Source organism: Pristis pectinata, chromosome X, assembly GCF_009764475.1.
Source record: "Pristis pectinata isolate sPriPec2 chromosome X, sPriPec2.1.pri, whole genome shotgun sequence".
Classification (NCBI taxonomy): domain Eukaryota; kingdom Metazoa; phylum Chordata; class Chondrichthyes; order Rhinopristiformes; family Pristidae; genus Pristis; species Pristis pectinata.
The window spans coordinates 9291351-9311599 of record NC_067450.1 but is presented as its reverse complement, the minus strand read 5'-3'; the positions used below and the strand labels follow the sequence as shown (position 1 = coordinate 9311599).

At 40.4% G+C, this 20249-nt stretch overlaps 1 protein-coding gene across 2 annotated transcripts in view; it reads right to left on the bottom strand.

Annotated features, from left to right (window-relative positions):
* The window catches only part of spryd3 (SPRY domain containing 3), a 167166-nt gene extending 148728 nt beyond the window's left edge, over nt 1-18438 (bottom strand). Inside the window, exons 1-5 of one of the 2 annotated variants that reach the window (XM_052009724.1) lie at nt 18337-18438; nt 9984-10129; nt 6201-6276; nt 2230-2354; nt 820-955 (exon numbers count right to left, since the gene is read on the bottom strand). In XM_052009724.1, coding sequence (XP_051865684.1) covers nt 820-955; nt 2230-2354; nt 6201-6276; nt 9984-10111 — 465 coding nt within the window. In that variant the 5' untranslated portion in view covers nt 10112-10129; nt 18337-18438. The remainder of the gene's footprint in view (nt 1-819; nt 956-2229; nt 2355-6200; nt 6277-9983; nt 10130-18336) is intronic. The other variant, XM_052009723.1, reaches the window with a different exon arrangement.
* Between the last annotated feature and the right edge of the window lie 1811 nt (nt 18439-20249).

Sequence of the window (20249 nt, the reverse complement as noted above, 5' to 3'; positions counted from 1 at the left end):
ATGATGGTTTCATTGCATGGAGCTTCCTAATATGATGTATTAATTTATTCTTTATTGCATCCAATTAACATTCTTTATTGCAACAGATAATGTGTATTATATGAAATAATGTGTAATCAATCATGATCCAGAATAGTTTTATATGAAGCTTGTCAATCTCGGATTTGAAATCATCATTTGGCCAAAATGAAATCTCTGCAAGGCAAAACTAATTTCCGATGAATGTGCTCTTATATTCATGATTTTCTTATTTCTCATGACATAGGAGGCCACCATTCAGCCCAATGAGTCAATTCTGGCTCTCAGAGCACATCATCTGTCCCATTTGCCACTTAATTCACACAGATGGTCCTCATTTTCTCCACGTGTTGTCATACAAACATGATGTGACAGAGGTGTGTGTGTGTGTGTGTGTGTGTGTGTGTATATATAAAGATATGTGTGTGTGTATATATAAAGATATGATCTTTAGGAAATCAAAGTAAAAATGCAGATTACACTGTAAAAAAAAATATATGCCAATAGAATGAAAAGCATGGAAACCCTTCATAACCATAAAATTGCTGTGGAATGAATAGTAGGCCATGAGCTAAATATCTGAGGTTTCTTGCTCAGGCTGACAGAGGAAGTTGAAAAGCCTGCAAAGATGGTAGGATCCACAACCATCTTGAACCCTTATACTACTTGATCCTTTAAAACTATCTTGAGGGAATCTGTCAGTTGATCCAATATGCTATGCACCATTGTATGGACAGAGAACATGCTGTGATGGGAAAATTGAGAGTTTTACTGCAATATACATGAAATATACTTCCACACCTCTTTTCCATTTCTTGTGAAAAACACAGTTGCCATTCCTCTGTCAAAGGACTCTGCCTGGACACCACACCCAATTCGATCACCTGCAAAACACTTTGGCCCAAACTGTTGGCCCACACCATTTCCATTAAACAACCTATAAAGTGGGGGGGAAAAAAAAAAATCAGGTCATTAAAAATCAACCCTGAAGGATTTAATCATCAGAAGTCACAACTCCACTTTCCACATTGTACTTAAAATTACTACACATCAGCTGGGCTCATTAGAGGTCAAGCTCAAAAGTTACACAAACCAACAAACCAAGATTTTAGAATGAACACAGTGAACACAGGGGTAATTTAAGAAAAGGGAAAAAGGGGAAATCAGCCACCGTACTCCCAAGCCTTGTAAGTGCCACAGGGTGATCAGTTGACGTGAGCCGCAGAAAATCTACTAACTTTTTTTGTTGCAAACTGTGTCATGATGGCTTACCCAAATCTGAGACAAAAACAGAACACTAGAAGAACTCAGCAGGTTAAGCAGCATCTGTGGAAGCAAAAGGTGTAAATCGACGTTTCGGATTGCGACTCTGCATCAGGACTAAGAGGGAACAGGAAAGATTGTCAGTACGTAGCAATATGAAAGGGGGGGGTGGGACAGAGGGTGGTAGGTGGAGCCAGATGGGGAGGGCATGACGAGCAGATGGAACCAGGTGGGGGGGGGGGGAGGGGATGGAGGAGTGAACAAAGGAAGAAGAAAACTAGGAGGATAGGTGAGTGTGTGGGGGAGGAGGGGTGGGTTAGCTGAAATTGGAAAATTCAATGTTCATACTATTGGATTGTAAGTGACCCAAGCAGAAATTGAGTTGTTGTTCTTCCAATCTGCAGTTGGTCTCTCTGCAGCAATGGAGAAGGTAGAGGACGGACAGATCGGTGTGGGAGTGGGAAGGAGGATTAAAATGACATGCAACCAGAAGCTTGAGATGGCCATTGAAGACAGAGCACAGGGTCTCCGCAAAACAGTCACCTTGTCTACACTTGGTTTCACCAGTGTAGGGGAGGGCAAATCTGAATGCCAGTAATCCCACCTTTTTCCTATTCCAAAAAACAGGCAAACAGGATCATGAGCACTTAAGCAAGACAGTCTCAACTGACTTGCAAAGCCTTTAACAAAGAATGCAATGATATAAAACAATACTTGTTGGCACTCACCCCTAAGATTGAATAATTCCAACCGTTTCAGGACAAGATATGTTGGTACACAACTATGACCCAGCACTCTACCAACAAGTTTTGGGTTGGATGGACAATAAAACTTCCTCTGCATTGTCCCACTAAATTCACCCAGAGATTAGATACAAAATAAAAATCCACTCACATTGCCCCAAACACTCAGATCATTCTATCTTAATTTTTCTTTTATAATACTCACTTGCCATCATCTGCATGGTAAGCAACAGAATGTGGAAGCCATCCTGGTTGGTGATCTAGCTTGTAATACTGAGGGACTAGTCCTACTGCAATTGTCCCTCTCACACCAGTGTCCACTATACACACCTACATAGGGAAAGACAAAACAATCACATTCCATTAATAAACTGACATAATTGTGCACAACAGAATTCTCAAAGTCCAGTCTTCCTATCAATTTAAATAATTTAGGCCCTGGCAAAACAGCAATGTGAAAAGTTACATTGCTCAGAACCACAAGAAGAAATTCAGTATTTATAACCTCAAAAACATCAGTGGAAATAACAGAGATGCAAACTCAAGTGGAAACAAGTATGGTCACATCTGGGTAAATTAAATGAAGGCATGAATTTGAATCACACCCTGGCAGTGGCAAGATTTAAATTTTATTCTTGAGGTTTTGTGAAGGTAGGGAGAAGCATAACAGGTTGAAGAGGTTAAAAAGGGAGAAAGTAGCAGAACTCAGGGATCTGAAGTCTCTGCCACAATGACCAAAAATGTTGTTGGTGCTGGTGGTGGCAGTAGGGGGAGGGAAGAAGAGAGAGAGATATGGAATAGAAATGCATTGTAAGGGTCAACAGCACATAAATAAAGGAAATATATTTAATAGGATTTCCATAGATACTTAGATAGCATCTAGTAAATTACCAAAGGAGAGATCTATGGCAAAGATTTTGGTCCATGACTGTCCAAGTGTGAATGATATTGAATATTAAATGGGTAACAGGAGGGGATGGCTCCAAGAATCAACTTCATCCTCAACAATGGTAGAGCTTAGCAACTGCATGCCAAGCACAATAGTGAAGTATTTGCAAACATCTTCAGCGAGAAGTGCAGAGTGAAGTATTGACGTTGGTCCCCTACCATGGTCTGCACCATCGCAGAAGATGGCTTTCAGTCAAATTGATTCACTCCACTCAAGGAAAACAGCTTTGGATGCAGCCAAGCCTATGGGACCAGACAATATCCTGGGTTGCAGTGCTGAATACTTGTGCTCCAGGATTAGCCACAATACTAGCCAAGTTGCATCTGCCTGACAATGCAGAACTCGGTCCAGATATGTTCTGTTCACAAAAAGCAGGTCAAATCCAACCCACTTGATTACCACCCCGTCAGTCTATTAATCAAAGTGCTGGAAAGTGTTATCAACAAGCGTTATCAAGCAGCACTTTCTCGCTGGTAACCTGCACACCAATGCAAGAGGAGGGGCAGAGCAGTATGGAGGGGGGTGGGGTAAGCAAGGGAGAACAAGTGGGCAGATAGACAACAAGTGGTGAGTGTGGGGGAAAGGGAGACAAATAAAGAGAAAGCATACACAAAGGGCAGATGTCCACTAAATAAGTATTGTGCTTTGCTAATAATAATACAAACTACTACCAATGGTTTAACCTGATGCACGATTAATTGTAATTTGCATTTATATTAATCTATGGGACAAAACATCCCAAGGCACATCACAGGGCCATTATCAAGAAAATCTATCACTGAACCACATATGAAACTTCCATGGAAAATGACCAAGAGGTAGGTTTTAAAAAGTAATAAGGCAGAGGTTTAAGTAGGGAATTCCAGGGCTCAGCACCTTTGCATCTGAAGGCACAGCCAACAATAATAATTATTGCTGGCTCCTTATTGTTCAATATTCATTAACAGTAAGTAAATTCAGGGATGACCAAAACACTAGAATTGGGGAAGAACAGATTTCTTGGGGGTAGTATGGAGAAGAGACACACACACAATGACTATCAGTTCCTCCATTCACCAAGATCCAAAGTGCCTTTTGCCATGTCCTTGCTGTTTATCAGCTTTTCAGCTCATACTTCCAGAAATTGCTGAGCAAAATAATTTTAGCCCGAAGGGAGAATGCAAAAGTCTAATTAATCTTCTTTAGTATGTTATCCACTTCTCGACATTACATCACAAGGGGACATCCTGGCCTTGGAGATGATATAAAACAAAAAGCAACTGCATTGTAATGGAATTCATACCCTGGGTTAAAAAAATCTAAGAGGACAAAATTATATTTACTGTGCAAAAAGCACATGGGAGATTTTTCTAATGGATTTAAGATTTTCAAGGACTTTGATTAACCGAGTCCCAGTGAAACATTCAACATTAACAGCCCTCCAGTGCAAAGGCACAAGGGCTGATATAATAGTGTCTTCATGCAAATGAAGGAACGCATATGAAAGAAGTAATGGATGAAGTTTTGTCAGCCAAGTTATTGAAGGATATTAGATGCAATGTTGGAAATGTTTTGACTACTGAGACTAAATGGAAGTGATAATCCCCAGCTCCTTATCAGTCTATATTCATAAACAAGTACAGATATACAAGGGAATCAGGAAAAAGATTAGTTTGAGAATGAATTGATTTAACAATATCTCACAATTTAACCATGGACTCATGGGATTCTCCAAGTTGTCTTTAGGAGTCAGGGAGGAATTTTGCAAAATATTTTTCCTGATATTGGTCCCTTTTATCTCATTGTATTTGTTTCCCCTGTGAATTAACGTCAGCGATGTTTGCATTGGCTAATGAATAATGATGGGTTTATTGGATTTTTCTCAGCTTTCCAAGTGTCTACTTAGTTCAGTGGCAGCACTCATTTTGGTGAGAGATTTGTTGGCTCAAATCCCACTTCAGAAACTTGACCTCATAATTAAAGGTGACACTTCAACACAAGTCTGAAGGGGAACTGCACTGCAAAAGGGATTATTCTTTGGATTAGACATTAAACTATAGCCCACTCTACCCGTCACGTGGACGCAAAAAAAGTCCCGTGGCAATATACAAAAGTAGGAAGCTTCCCAGGTGACCTGGCTGATGATCAAAACCAAATGGGAACATAGAAAATAGGAGCAGAGGTAGGCCATTTGTCCCTTCGAGCCTGCTCCACCATTCAATATGATCATGGATGATCATCCAAATTCAACATCCTGTTTTCCCTCTCCCCATATCCCTTGATCCTTCAAGCAGTAAGAATAATATCTCACTCCTTGAATATATTTAATGTTTGGCTTCAACTACTTTCTGTACCACCACTATCTGAGAGAAGAAATTTCTCATCTCAGTTTTAAAAGACTCTCCCTTATCCTTAGATTGTGACTCCCTGCCATCAGGAACATCCTTCCTGCATCTAATTAGTCCAGTCTTGTCAGAATTTTGTAGGTTTCTGCAAGACACCCTTTCATTATTCTAAACCCTAGTAAATATTAGTCTAATTGATCCAATTTCTCTTCATATGTCAGTCCTGTCATCCCAGGGGTCAATCTGGTGATTAAAACAGATTAGTCATTTATCTCATTTGTTATCTGTGAGATTTCTCTTGCTACAGAACAATATAAATACCTGGATTTCTTTTTCCTGCCATGTATAAACACCTCAAGAGACCATTCAACTTGACCTTTATGTGAAAATTTAAACCCAAAAAATGCAACTCCAACCAACTGAATGGTTATTCCTTCAACTTGAATGGAGGAAGTAAAACCCCAAATGCTATTTACTGACAACTACTCTATTAAAATGAATAAAAGGAAATCTATTAACTCAACTGTAGTTCAAGGCTGAAGCAATTTTCTACAGGATTCCATGTGTACATTAGAACCACCAGGTTTTTATCTATGCAAATTTAGCCTTGACCAAGCAGCACACATACAGGTAAGCTACCTGCTTAAAGGCATAAATGTTTCACTGTTTTGTCACAGTCATCAGAAATTTAGGAACAACTGTTTACACAAATAAGAACCAGTTTAGATAGTGGCTACACATTACATGAGTGTATTAATCAACCATAGCAAATAACATGGATTTAATTTAAACAATAGTGTCTCTTTGATTGTTGATATATTGGCTTCAATAACTTTGCTTTATAACTACGTACGGTAAAGCATGTCACTGCACACCACATGCAGCTCATTTAAATTCACACACCTCAAAATAATTGTTCTCCTTTGTCAAAGGACGAGGGGCCATGTAACAGCCAACTTCATCCGAGTTTCCATGGTAACTGGGGGGAAAAAAATCAAAATTAATATCCACAAACATCGCGTGAATTTGTTTTAAATGAAATTATTTGAACATGTTGCAGCTAATGAGGTATAACCCCACCTACAGTGTAAAGTCAGTTGAGAGAGATCCACTAAGTCCTATTGTTGAATTTAACTACGGTAGTCACTGGTGTGGGAGTTGGTCACTCTCCTCACTCTTCAATAATCAAATTCCTTTGTTCACCAGTTTATTCAAGCACATGTAAGGAAGTCACCTAGATACGGAGTTCCAGAATGACTTACAAAATCACAATTCATACAGTGATTATAACCCAAACATAATTACGTGATCTGTATCATCCAATTCTAAGGATACAGATCAGAGATGAAAATTTCCTTGACCAATCAGAGATGCGACTCCTGCCCATCAGTACCCTGTTTGTCACAAAACATCCCTTTGATTCAACCAGTGTCACATTCCTTTAGTGGTCATTTGTACCCTACAGGCTTGTTATTAGTAGCTGCCTTTCTCTGTGTTCCCAAAGCCATCATCTCTCCCTGCATTCCTGCACAGGTTAATTGCTTGAGGAACCAGCCCATGACCCCTTTATGTCTTAGAAAGTGTTCCATCTGGAGTTAATGGTCAATGTCCTTCTGCTCTGCCATTCAACAGAAGCACTGCAGATCGGATCCTTGGCCTCAACTCCATTTTTTTTTGCACAATTCCCAGAACCCTGCAATGCCCTATGTAAAAGCCTTAGCTATCTCAGTGTTAATTATACTTAATGATTGAGCATCCGCAGTTATCTGGGTAGAGAACTGAAAAATACACAAACCTCATAAGAAATCCCACCTCATCTCAGACTTAAATGGCCAATTCCTTATCTTCAGACTATGGTCCATAGATCTAGACCACTCCACACGCTCACCAAAGAAAACATCCTGACAAGCCCCTTCAGGATCTTGCAAGTTTTATTAAGATCCCTCATTCTTCTAAATTCCAGAGTGCACGGGCCTTATCTGCTCAATCCTTCCTCAAAAGACAACCCCTTCACCTTTGGAATCTTTGTTGTATCACCTCTACAGCAACCATATATTTAAATACTGACAAACATTGTACTCAGTACTCCAGATGTTGTCTCACCAAAGCCCTGTACACTTGTAGCAAGACTCCCATTGACCTAGATTCCATTTGGCTTCCTAATTATTTGCTGTATTTGCATGGTAACCTACTGTGTTTCTTGCATTACACAACACTTAAATAATACTCTGCTTTTCTAAATTGGACCAGTACCTCTACACTGGATAAACTAATATTTCTCTCATTATGCTCCATCTGTCTTAATTTTGGTAATTCTACAACCCTCAGCAGATTGTGTATTCTCCTCACAACTCACTTTCCCACTCACCTTTGTAGCAGCAGCAATCTTGGATACATTTACACTTAGTCCCTTCATCTAAGTCATCAATATAGATAATGATCCCTAACAAACCCCACTAGTTACAGCTTGCCAACATGACAATGACATGTGTAAACCTACTTTGCTTTCTTTCTATTAATAAAGGTGATCCTGAGGATAAATTTACGGTGTGAATTTAAGACAGTTTCCTAGAATGACATGTTGTGGTGTAACCAGGAAACAGACTATGTTAGATCTGTTTTGTGTATTAAAAGGCATGATTATATACAGATATATGCTAATATATTACCCTCAAACATTTTTTACTTTGTACTGTAACCTTTTTTCTGTCACCTTTTTAAATGCCTTTTGTAAATCCAAATTGGAAATCCATTTCCTCCCCCGTATGCCTTTCATAAAAGCACATTATCTCTGCCTAATTATATAATGATTTGCTGCTCCCATCTCTTTATTTCCCATTATTAATTTCTGTCTCAATTTCCAAGGGACAAACATTTAATTTTGGTACTTAATCCATTTACTTACTTGAAGAAGCTCTTACAATCTATTTTCATATTTCTTGCTAGTTTCCTCGTTCAATTTTCGTCACTATCAATTTTTTGAGTCATCTTTTGCCGAGTTTTAAAATTTCTCCAAACCTCAGGCCTACCGCCTACCACTACTCAGTGACATTATAAGCCTTTACCTTTCAATCTAATACCTTAACTTCAGCCATCCAGACACCTCGTCTTTCTGGCAGAGTCCTAACTTCCCAATGGAATAGTTATTCACTGAGAATCATGAAGTATTTCTTTAAATGTCTCCCTCTGCTATTTTACCATCCTACTTTTAATTTAAATTTCCCAATCTACCTTAGTTACCTTAACCCTCATACCTATACAATTGCATTTCTTTAAGATTCTAAACTTGTTCCAAACTATAACTCTAAAATTGAGATTCCTTTAACGTGGGATTACTAATTAATCCTGTGTCATTGCACATGACTAGATCTAGTCTATTCCCTGGCTGGTTCCATAATATGCAGTTGGAGGAAACCATCTCAAATGCATTCCATGAATTCATCCTCAAGACCACCTTTACCTATTTCATTTCCCTGGTCTACATGAAGGTTAAACTCACCAACAATTATTGCTTTATTTTTTTTAAAACAAGACCTTTATTTCCCAATTGTTACCCTGCCCAATAGTACAGGTACTAATAGGCAGCCTATCAGCTACTCCCACTAGTGTTTTCTACCCCTTATTTATTTTCTTCACCCAAATAGTTTCTGCTTCCCAAGCTATCAAGCCAAGGTGCTTTCTCATTACTGTACTAACGTCATCCTTTATTACCAAAGCTACCCCCATTCCTCCTATTCAATTCTGCCAATCTTTTTGAAACATTAAATAGCCTGAAACTTTCGGTTCCTAGCCTCGATCACCTTGCAACCACACCTCCATAATGGTGATGAGATCAAACCCATTTATTTTATCTGTGTGCTAATTCATCTATCTTGTTAATTCTGATTTATCATTTTACCCCAGTTTGACCCTATTTACTTTGAAACCATTATCATGATACACGCTAGCAATTCTTTCCACGATCTGGTTGTAATTACCCATTTCGCTAAACTGTATTATTACTTTGTCCATTCTCTTTAGCCTTCTAAACTTATTCCCATCTGAAACCAACATATTCCCACCCCCATCCATCCATCCCACCCACCCACTCCTATTTGCAGCCTCAGTCATTCATTTTGCCAGAGTACTAGTCCCAGCTCATATCAAGTGAAGCTTGACCCAAGAGAACAGCTCACTCTTTCCTCAGCACTGGTGGAAGTGGCCCAGGAAACAAAGTTCTTCTCCCCTGAACCATTCTCTGAGCCACTTTCAATTCTCCAATCTATTTGACCCTAAGACAATTTACATGCAGCTCTGATGGTGATCCACAGTTTACTACCTTTGTGATTCTCATTGTTAATTTAGAACCTACCCCTCATTCTTCATCTGCAGACACTTTCTTAGCTCTCCACAGTAAAACAGCTTGCCAATACACTGCACAGCTACTTAGTCTGGGTACCCCAGTACAGCCATCTCTGGCAGAATACCAACAGAAAGCAGTGTTCGCAAGGAGAGATGAAGTGTAAAAAAGCAAGCACATTTTCCCCATTCTAATAACATCCACAAAATCAGCAAACTAATTTATAGCAACATTTCAATACCTAGAATGCACTCTGGGTCAAGCTTTCTAGCATAGATTATAGAAGCATTACCACTGACACACATACAGTTAAACAGAACATTGAAGCAGTTCCACCGAAACATTACCTCAGTATGTCGCCATCAACAAGAATGCGCTTGTACCTCTCTTGATGGCGTACTGCGCGTACTTCTCTTATTTCCCTTATTCTTCTCCTCCAATTTAGGAACCTGTAGTGCAAGTTGAAGTCTTCCATTTCCCGTGACTACTGATCCTACAGAGCAAAGAAATGTCTAGGGTCAACTTCAAACCGCAGTCTTTTACATTTAACTAACTGAGCTGCCTTGAGCTGGAACTCTTAAACTTGGGCCAAGCTCCAAGCAAGTCTGAGCCAAAATATTGGCCTGGAAGCCAACATTTGGATTTTGAATTCAACCCCAGTTGAAGTGAGCTTCATTGATGTGGCAGATCATTTAATTGGATGAGTTCATCAATCTTAGTGGTTTATAAATCCCTTGCCTGAGATCAGTGCATCTCAACCCTTTATAGCACAGCAAACGGTTATCATTCTGGGCAGCTGAATTATGGATGAGAATATTTATTTAACATCTCCAAGCATGACATTATACAAATATTGATAACTAATGTGTCGTGTAAAAACAGGAGAGGATCTAAAACTGAATCCTACACAGCCACCATTACATTTTACAACAAAAAAAGAATAAATCCAGCAATGCACAGATGTGAAAACATACTACTCACTGACTTCCCCAATGACGAAGCTGATTTTAATTCTGCTTAAACTTCCTGACAACCACAAGCTGCAATGGGATAAATTCACAACACAAAACAGCCCAGAATTCTCTACTAAACTGGCAATCTCTTTGGAGGACAGAAGCGTGTACGATTCAAATTGCTGAAATGTCAAACTAATGAGTGCCTAGTTCAAAAACAATGTTGGGCCAGTGTACAGCTTATCTTCTGCTACCCATGCTGCACTATTTCAATAACTGATAGAGTATAAAGTAAGAAAAATTCCAATCTTAGCGCTACTGTGTTACACTCATTCCATTTCCCACTATTCTTTTACTTTCTTTTTGAAATGCTGATGTAACATCACTTTAAATGATGCTTCAGTTCCTGTCCCAGTATCCCTTGTGGCATACAATAGACAGAGCTCAGTGATCGCACAACCAACAGATGAGATAGAAATAAAAACAGCATTGCTGGAAACACTCAGGTCAGGGAGCAACATCACGAAGAGAAAGAGTTAACCTTTCAGGTCTGGGACCCTTCGTCAGAACTGGGAAAGAGAGAAAAACTAGTTAGTTTTCAGAGAAGGTGGGGGAGATGGGGAGAACACAGGGAATATCTCTGATAGGGTGAGACCAAATGGGTTGATGGGAGCAGTTAAGAGTAGCTGCAACAAGCACATTATACTTCTTAATGGCTAGTTCTGATGGACGCAGTAAGAAAGAGCAAGTTACCCAAAGTTGGAGAATTCGATAGAGTCAGAAGGCTGCAACATGCCCAGACAGAAGATGGGGCATCGTCCCTCAAGCTTGTGTTGAGCTTCAGTGCAGAAGGCCACAGACATAAAGGTCAGAGTGGGAGTGGGATGGAGAATTAAAGTTAAGGCAACCAGAAGCTCAGGGTCACTCCTAAAGACTGACCACAGGTGCTCTGCAAAGTGATCATCCAGTCTGTGTTTGGTTTCTCCAATGCAGAGAAGACCACACTGTCAACACAGAATGCAGTACACTAAATTGGAAGAAGTGCAGGTAAATTATTGCTTCACCTGAACTTCTTCAAATTTAGTGTACTGCATGTTCGCACCTGCATGAACCTTGTTTGGGTCCCTGGATAATAGGAAGAGAAGAGATGAAAAGACAGATGTTGCATCTCTGCTAGTTGCACGGGAAAGTGCCTCAAGATGGGGAGTGGTCAATAGGGACAGAAGAGCAGACCAGAAAGGTCTGCTAAAAGGGGAGGGGAACAGAATATGCATCTGGTATTGGAACCTTGTTGGAGCTGGCAAAAGTCACGAAGGATGATCTGTTGAATGTGGAGGGTGATGGGGTGGAAGGTAAGGTCCAGGGTACTTTGTTCTTGCGCTGTCCAAGACAAGAGAGGGTGAGTGCAGAGGTGAGATAAATAGATCAGCTTGAAGATCTGCAGTCCTATCACATCTAGTCATGAATGGTGGTGGATAATTAAACAGCCAATGGGAGGTGGTGGCTACAAGAACATCTCCATCTTCAACAATGGCTGGGCCAGCAAGTAAACACTAGAGACAAGGCTGAAGTACTCAAAACCATGAACAGCCAAAAGTGCTGAATGGATGATCCAGCTCAGCTACCTCCTGAGATCCCACCATCACAGAAGCCACTCTTCAGCCAATTCAATTCACTCCACATGATAGCAAGAAATGGCAGAGAGCACCAGATACAGCAAAGGGTGAGACCAGACAACATCCCTGATGTAGTACTTGTGCTCCAGCACTTGAGGCTCCATCCAAGCTGTTCCAGTACAGTGGCATCTACCCACAGATGTGGAAAATTGTCCAGGATTGTTCTGTTCACAAAAGCAGGACAAATCTAATCCAGCTAATCACTGATCCAATCTAACAGTCAATCTATTCTCAATCATCAGCAAATTGATAAAAGGTGTCATGAGCATCACTATCAAGCAACACATCCACCAATAACCTGCTTACCAATGCATTCCATCTTAAGGTCAGAAGTGGGGTTGTTCACTAATTACAATGTTCAATTCCATTCACAATTCTTCAGCAAGTGAAGCAGCCCATGCCTGCATGTGCCAAGACCTAGACAACATTCGGGCATGATAAGGGACAATAACCAAGTCCAAGGCCTAATGACCTCTGACATTGGATGGCATTTCCATTGCCAAGTCCCCAGCCATCAATATCCCCGGGGAGGGGAGGGGAGGGGAGTGTCAACGTTGACTAGAAACTCAACTGGACCAAAATACATAAATACCATGACTACAAGAGCAGGACAGAGGCTGGATCTCCAGTTCCCCAAAACTGCTGTTAGACTAACTGGTGTATAGTTAACTGGTGATCCTTTTGAATGCAAATATTACTGTTTCTGCACAATTTTCATACTTGAGAATTAAGTAATTGTGGAAAAAGCCTTTATTTAGTAGCCTAGGATGTAGCCAGCAGGATCCAGTGACTGATCCAGTTTTGAGCTCCATGAATGCTTTCTGAACTTTTTGTTTTAAAAAGAGATTGACACAAATACACCTACAGTCATGCGTGCATCATCTCAGTACAAAAAAATATTAAATATTCTCAAATTATTTGAACAGATCTCCCCCTGTACCCTCACATGGTCCTTTGCTCTCCATTTCCTTTCTAGCATCAGCTAACCTTTTTCTACCTCAGCCTTTCTAATCTCCTTTTGATGTCACAGCCTTGTCCTAATGACCACACCCAGGCTAGAGACACAAAGTTGTCATTTCAAGCCCCACTCAGAGAAGTGAGCAGAAAACACCAGCTGACAGTCTGGTGTCGTAGAGAAAAGGCACTGCACTCTCAAAAGTGCAATCTTTTAGATGAAACAATAAACCAAGGACTGTCTGTCCATGAAGGGGAGCATGAAGTTTCCACTAGAGTCTTGACCATGTTTAACAATGAATGAAACAATGCAGGAGTCCATTCAACCCATTATGTCGGTGTTGGCAGTTTGATTTATCCCTCAAACATTTCTTCATTTAATTCACTGCTGTTCACAACTTGGCTGCTGCATTTCCTTAATTATCATAAGGAATATAGTTATATTTCCCCTGGCTGAGAAGTCCAGAACCAGAGCTCACAGTTTGAGAATAAGGAGTTTATCATTTAAGACAAACAATAAGGAGAAACTTCTTCACTCAGAGGTGGAGAATCTTCAGGATTTCTCTATCCAGGAGGGCTGTGGAGGCTCAATCATTGTGTTCATTCAAAACAGAGATCAACAGATTTCCATACATTAAGTGAATCAAGGGATATGGGAATAGTGCAGGGAAATGGTGATGAGATAGAAAATCAGCTACGATCTTGATGAATGGCAGAGCAGGCCTAAGGGGCCAGATAGTTTATTCTAATATTCTCACCTACAGTACAAAAGTACTTAAATCAACAGCAATACATTTTCAGATGTTTTAATGTCATGAAAGATGCTATAACTGCAAATTCTTACAATCTCTCCACCATCTATATTCCTTGTGATTTTATTTCAGATCTTAGTCCTAGTTTTATCATTTGCCTCCCTTCAAAGTTTCAGTTTAGCCTTAAATCCATTAATTCACAGCCAAAAATATATCTTGCTGTCTCTCTTTACATCCTGTATTTGAAGATTCCCAACTGCCAGAGATACAAAAGTCCATTCAATTAAACTGACGAAAGCAGATGTGACAAAGTCACCCAGTCAGGTGGTGCTCAGCAATGGTACGAGAGAAGAGGCAGTGTGGGAGCAACAAGCTTTCCCACAGTGGCAAGAGGTCCATTTGTTGCATGGAGGTTGGAGCATACTCTACTTCCTGGCTCACCAATGGGCCTTAGCTTGGGCCCTCTTGTGGTTCTTCATAGTGACTGCATCAGCCTTGACCAAGCTTCTCCAGACTGAGTGACTTGGGCAGGCAGGATCCTCTCAATTTTCAGAGGGAATGCTGAATTTTTAAAGACCTTGGTCATTGTGTCAGAGTTTTGGTCTTCCTCTTTATTATGGACTGTTCTTCAGTTTGCTAGAACATAGGCTTTGGCAGATAGTCTTAATGCATGTGCTCCATCGTCCCAGCCAGCAAAGTCTGCTAGTGTCTAGCATAGTCTGTATAGATTTTAGGCCAGTTCTCCCAAGGATCTCACCATTGGCCTCAAGTGACCCAAGAATATTTCTGAGGAGGAAAAGATTCAAGCTATTCAATTTCCACTCCTGCTTGGAGTACATGACACATCTTTCATAGTTACACAGAAAGATACTGAGGACACAAGACTGATTGCCTGTGTTCACAGTTAGTAGCTTGTGTATGAGGAACAAGATAAGCTTGGCAATGTTGACAGATACAAGCTTTGCAGATTTCACACCTACTTGTCCATCAAAACTAAATCAGCTGGTAAAACTTAAACTGAAGTAACAGAAATGATCCACATTGTCTCAGCTTTCATTACTGATGTAGATTTCTGGTGATGGGGTAGTACTTTTGACATTCCAACTGTTTTCTTGATATTAATTACCATGTCAAAATTGGTTCATGCATCACCCAGGTGAGTTAAGGCATGACTGCAACATCATCTGTGAAGTGCAGATGCCAGACAGTAAGTTGGCTGATATGCCTTTTGCTCTGAAAGCAAATGGCATCAAACAAGCTGTGATCCATCCTCAAATCATTTAGTACATCAAACTGATTGTTTCAAACAAAAACTTCAGAACAACAGTGAAGAAGCCAAAGTTGGCAGGCACTGATTCAGAACATTGTTTCATATCAGTGTCAATGCTGAACTCAAATGGCATCCAGTCCAAATGAAGGGTCTCGACCCTAAACATTGACTGTCCGTTTCCCTCCGCAGATGCTGCCTGACCCACTGAGATCCTCCAGCAGTTTGCTTTTTTTGCTCCAGATTCTAGCATCTGCAGTCTCGTGTCTCAGATGGTGTCTTATTCTCACATTGGATGATTCCCTTCATTCAACTTCTTTAATAAGAAGAGCACCTTTTGTGGACAGCCAATATTCAATAGAATCTTGCTAACCATGTCAAAAAGCCTTCTGTAGGTCAGCCAACAAATGCTACAGACAGAGGTGCCTGTTGTTCATGGCTTTTTCCTGACAATAAGAGTGTGAAGGACATATTATCACTTGTGGAACATCTAGTCCTCAAACCACACTTGCTTTCCGGCTAGATCCTTTCAGCAAAAAAAGAAAATGGATTTTCAATAGGACCCCTGTAAGCACCATGCTGACAATACTGAACAGATATTCCTCTGCAGTTGTTGCTGTCTGCTCTGATCCCTTTATCCTTGTATATGATGCATAATAATTATGAAAATGATCTGGTCATTATCATACTGCTGTTAGTGGGAGCTGTCTACATTGAATTAGTGTGATTACACTTCACAAGTATTTCATTGGCCATAAGGTTTTCTGGAGTATTCAGAGAACATAAAAGGTGCCAAAAGCACAAATCTTTGTTTACTTTTTATCCCAAGAAATAATTTTGAAATTATTCACAAGTTATGGAATGAATAGAAAAGGCACACCAAGCACTAACAGTACAGCAACCAAACCTTTAAATAAACTGGCCTGTCTGTTAAAAATCAATATTCCAAGCCATAGTGAGAGAAAAGCTAGTGAAATCAGAAAGAAAAGTCAAGCAATTTCCCTCTGCACTGAGGTAATCTAATTTATAACGCTTTCAATGAGGTGGACATGGCTTGATTCAAAACTTCCAAGTAGCCCCATTGCCTTATTATTCTAAGGATTCACAGTGATTGAAAAATGTACCTGTGGAGTCTTCACCTCAGAGATATACTGGCAACAGATCATATTATTCTCCAACCATGAGGTAGACTATATTTGACCATACACATCACGTAATCCCTATTCTCGCCACCATTTGTGCAAACCACATATAACCTCACTGCTAGCCAGTGCCAGTGAATTAAGCATTTTGCCTATCTGACTAGACAAATATAACACCAGCGGCCAGTGCTGCTTGAGGAGGCTGCACAAGAATAAACTTTTGAGGGGTTGTTGAAGCACTTGAACATCTACCAAAGGCAGAATGCCATCAGACTAAGTTTTCTGAACAATATAAATAACGGCATTAGTACTCAACACTATTCTTTTATTCCCAATCAAAAGACCTTGCATTTGCAATAGCACCTTCACACATCCTTGGGGTGCTCCAAAATACTTCACAATCAATAGATTAATTGGAATTTGGCAGCTAATTTACACAGGGCAAATGAATGGTGTTGGCCAAGCATGAATGTCAGGCAAGATCTCCCTACTCAAATACCATGGGATTTTCCACATCTCTAACTCTCTGGTACAGATGGACAACACCACGGTTTAAGAACATCAGAAATAGAAGTGGGCCATTCAACCCCATGCCTGCTCCACCATTCAGTAATATCAAGACTGATCTTCTATCCTGGCACCACTTTTTTGCATTGATCCCATATCCCTTGATTCCCTTAATATCTAAAAAAAACAATGATTCCTTGTCTTGAATACACTCAGTGACTGAGCTTCCATAACCCCTTAAGTGGAGAATTCCAAAGATTCACTACATTCTAGGTTGCGATTTCTCCCGTCTGTCCTGAATTGCTGACCACTTATTTTGAGACTGTGATCCCAGGTTCTGGACACCCCACTCAGAGGAAACATCATCCCTACATCTCCTCTGTTAAGTCTGGAAGATTTTTGTATGATTCAATGAAATTACCTCTCATTCTTCTGAACCCCAAAGCATACAGGCCAAGTCTGCTTCACCTCTCCTTCTAGGAGAGCAGCCCATCCTCCACTCTAGGAATCAACCTGGTGAAACTCTCCATCACCAGTATATCCCAAGGTAAGGAGATTAGATCTGGTATACAATATTCCATTGCAATTTCACCAGGACTCTATATAATTGGAGCAAGATGATGTTAACACATTCTTTTAACTATTACATCTCCAACAGTACAGCACTTCCTCAGGACAGGATATCAAACTATAATAAGTAGGACAATCAACTTAACCTTCTGACTCATGACAAGTGTGCCACAAATTAATTCAAGCTGGCATAAGCATCAAGTTATAAATACTTTCTTTCAATCTATATAAAAGCTGACTAGCCATTATTAGCCTGACTGCCTCAGGCACTTTCAGGCTCAAGTCAATTATCTCAAAATATAAATCTATGAACAAAACTGACTTGTCAGCAGCAACTGCTGCAACACTTTATTGATCCAGCTGTCTCAAAGTCAGAGAAGCCACATCAGGATACAGTGCTGGGGGAGGAAGGAATTCAACTGGCAGCAGAAATGAGCCCATGGTGGTTATAATGAGACCTACAGACACAGATCAGTTCACGTTGCGTCTAACTGCGGTACTGTAACTGACCTGGAAACGCTTAATGAGTGTAAAGTGAGTGCAAAAAGACAGAACTGTCAAGTTTGATGTAATCATTGGGTTCTGGGGTAGGGGTAAGTACTTTCTCGGACAGCGCCATCCCTCATTTTAATTCGGCATAGTAATCCTCTCCCCCTAACCAGAGAACTGTTCTTCTGCTTCACCACAGCCTGTCACAAGTTCAGAAGTGATTGCAATGAAGTGCGGCGCGCCATTAGTCTTTGCTGCCATGCCTGGTGACCGGCATTACACTTTGAAGTTCTTCCCCACCCGCTCGTGCATATTGTCCAATTGCCCTCACTAAAAACGTGAAGCGCTTCATCACGCACAGGCTCCCCATTCAGACAACAAACACCCTACCTGGGCTTTCTGTGTAAATTCCCTTTAAGCTGCCGGCAAAGACTCCCTCTCTAACCCCAGTAACTATATGACGCACCTCTAGCAAAAACTTCACTGGGAAGCGGAAACTCGGCGCAAAGCTTTTGATTGGCACTGACTTCAGCCAAACAGAGTCGGCAGAGTGAACTAAGTGACAGCGGATGGACCAATCGGGCGAGCCTCTGGGGGAAGGGCTCAGCGCGCAGCGGCGGAGCCTCGGAATCGAGCGGTCTGCGTCCGTGTATTTCTACGTCACAGCTTCGGGTATGGGGAGTGTGTGTGGTGACTGGCTCCGTGGTGACGGGTTAAGTTGGGTCAGGAATAACTCTGTCGTCCGCAGGTTTGTTCGTGCAAAAGCAACGGACGTGCGTATCTGTCAATCACCGTGAGTTGAGAGTTGTCAACCTCCGACAATATTGGAAATACCGAATCAGTGAAAGCTTCATAAAGCGCCTGCAGCTTTTTCCAATAGTGAATGGACTGATGTCAGACTTCATAACCTTGGTGCCCTACCTTTATACAGTTCCAACGATGAGGGAGTACTGACACCAGTAGTGGTGAAAGCTAATATTTTCTTCATACAAAAAGGGAGATAGAATAAAACTATAGATCAGACTCTTTATGTGAAAGCATAGTTAATGTTTCCATTTATATGTGAAAAGCGACGTTGAAAACTATGCTAGTAACTGGTCATAGAAAAGCATCCAGAAACAAGATAACATTAAAATTCTGAAAAGGTAAATCACCCATAACGAACCTGATCAGTTCTTTGAAGAAATAATGGAAAGAATAGACAAGGTTAATAGACTAATATCATAATTTAGGTTTTTTAAAAGGTCTTTGGTTTGGTGGATACATGATAAAGGTCTGATAATGTGGAGTTGGGGGACAAATAGCTGAATGGATAGGAAATGAGCAAAAATTGTGAGGTGGAGATATGAGGAAAGTTGAGTTTATTATCATGCACAAGTACATATTTGTAATGAAAAACTTCCTTGCAGCAGCATCACAGGCACATAGCATCATATAAGCAGCATTCACAAGAAAAACATAAATTATACACAACTTTTACAAAAGTGGTAATTACTCAGATTGGAGGGAAGTCAAAAGAATTTTCCAGAAGGATGTTATTTGTAATTTAAACCAATAAACTGGTATTGTGTAACTTGAAATTAAATTTGGAGATAATACCAAACTGGAGAATATAGAATGTGACATAATGTGACCAACATAGAATGTGACATAAGACTAGAAGATGTTAGAAAACTTGAAGGCTAGGCAGGTCAGTGGCAAATGAACTTTGATACATTTAAATGCAAGGTGATGCACTATGGAAAGAAAAATAGAAACATTACCTATGCCTTAGAAAATAAGAAATGAAATAGTGTAGAACAGCAAAGGGAAGACATAAGTAGGACAAAGGGTGAGACTGTGGGGCAGCTAGTAGAGCTTCAACCTCTCAGCTCCAGCAGCCCAGGTTCAATCCTGACCTCCAGTGCTGTCTGTGTGGAGTTTGCACATTCTCTCTGTGACTGTATGGTTTTCTTCCATGTGCCAATTTCCTCCCATATACCAATGATGTGTGGGTTTGTAGATTAATTGGTTAATTTAGATTGTCCCTACTGTGTAAGTGAGAGGTATATCTGGGGAGAATTGATGGGAACGTGAGGAGAATCAGTTACAGGGAAAATTAGTGTGGGAATAGGATTGTTCGGTGAACCAGCATTGACTCCATGGGACAAAATGGCCTCCTATGTAATAAGGAGATACAAGTAAGAGAAAGACTAAGCTGATATTCAGGGGAAGAGAATGCACCTGGGTTATACAAACTGGGAAATTAATGACAAACAAGAAATAGAAGAGAATTGAGAAACATTTAAAAGGGTAATTAATGG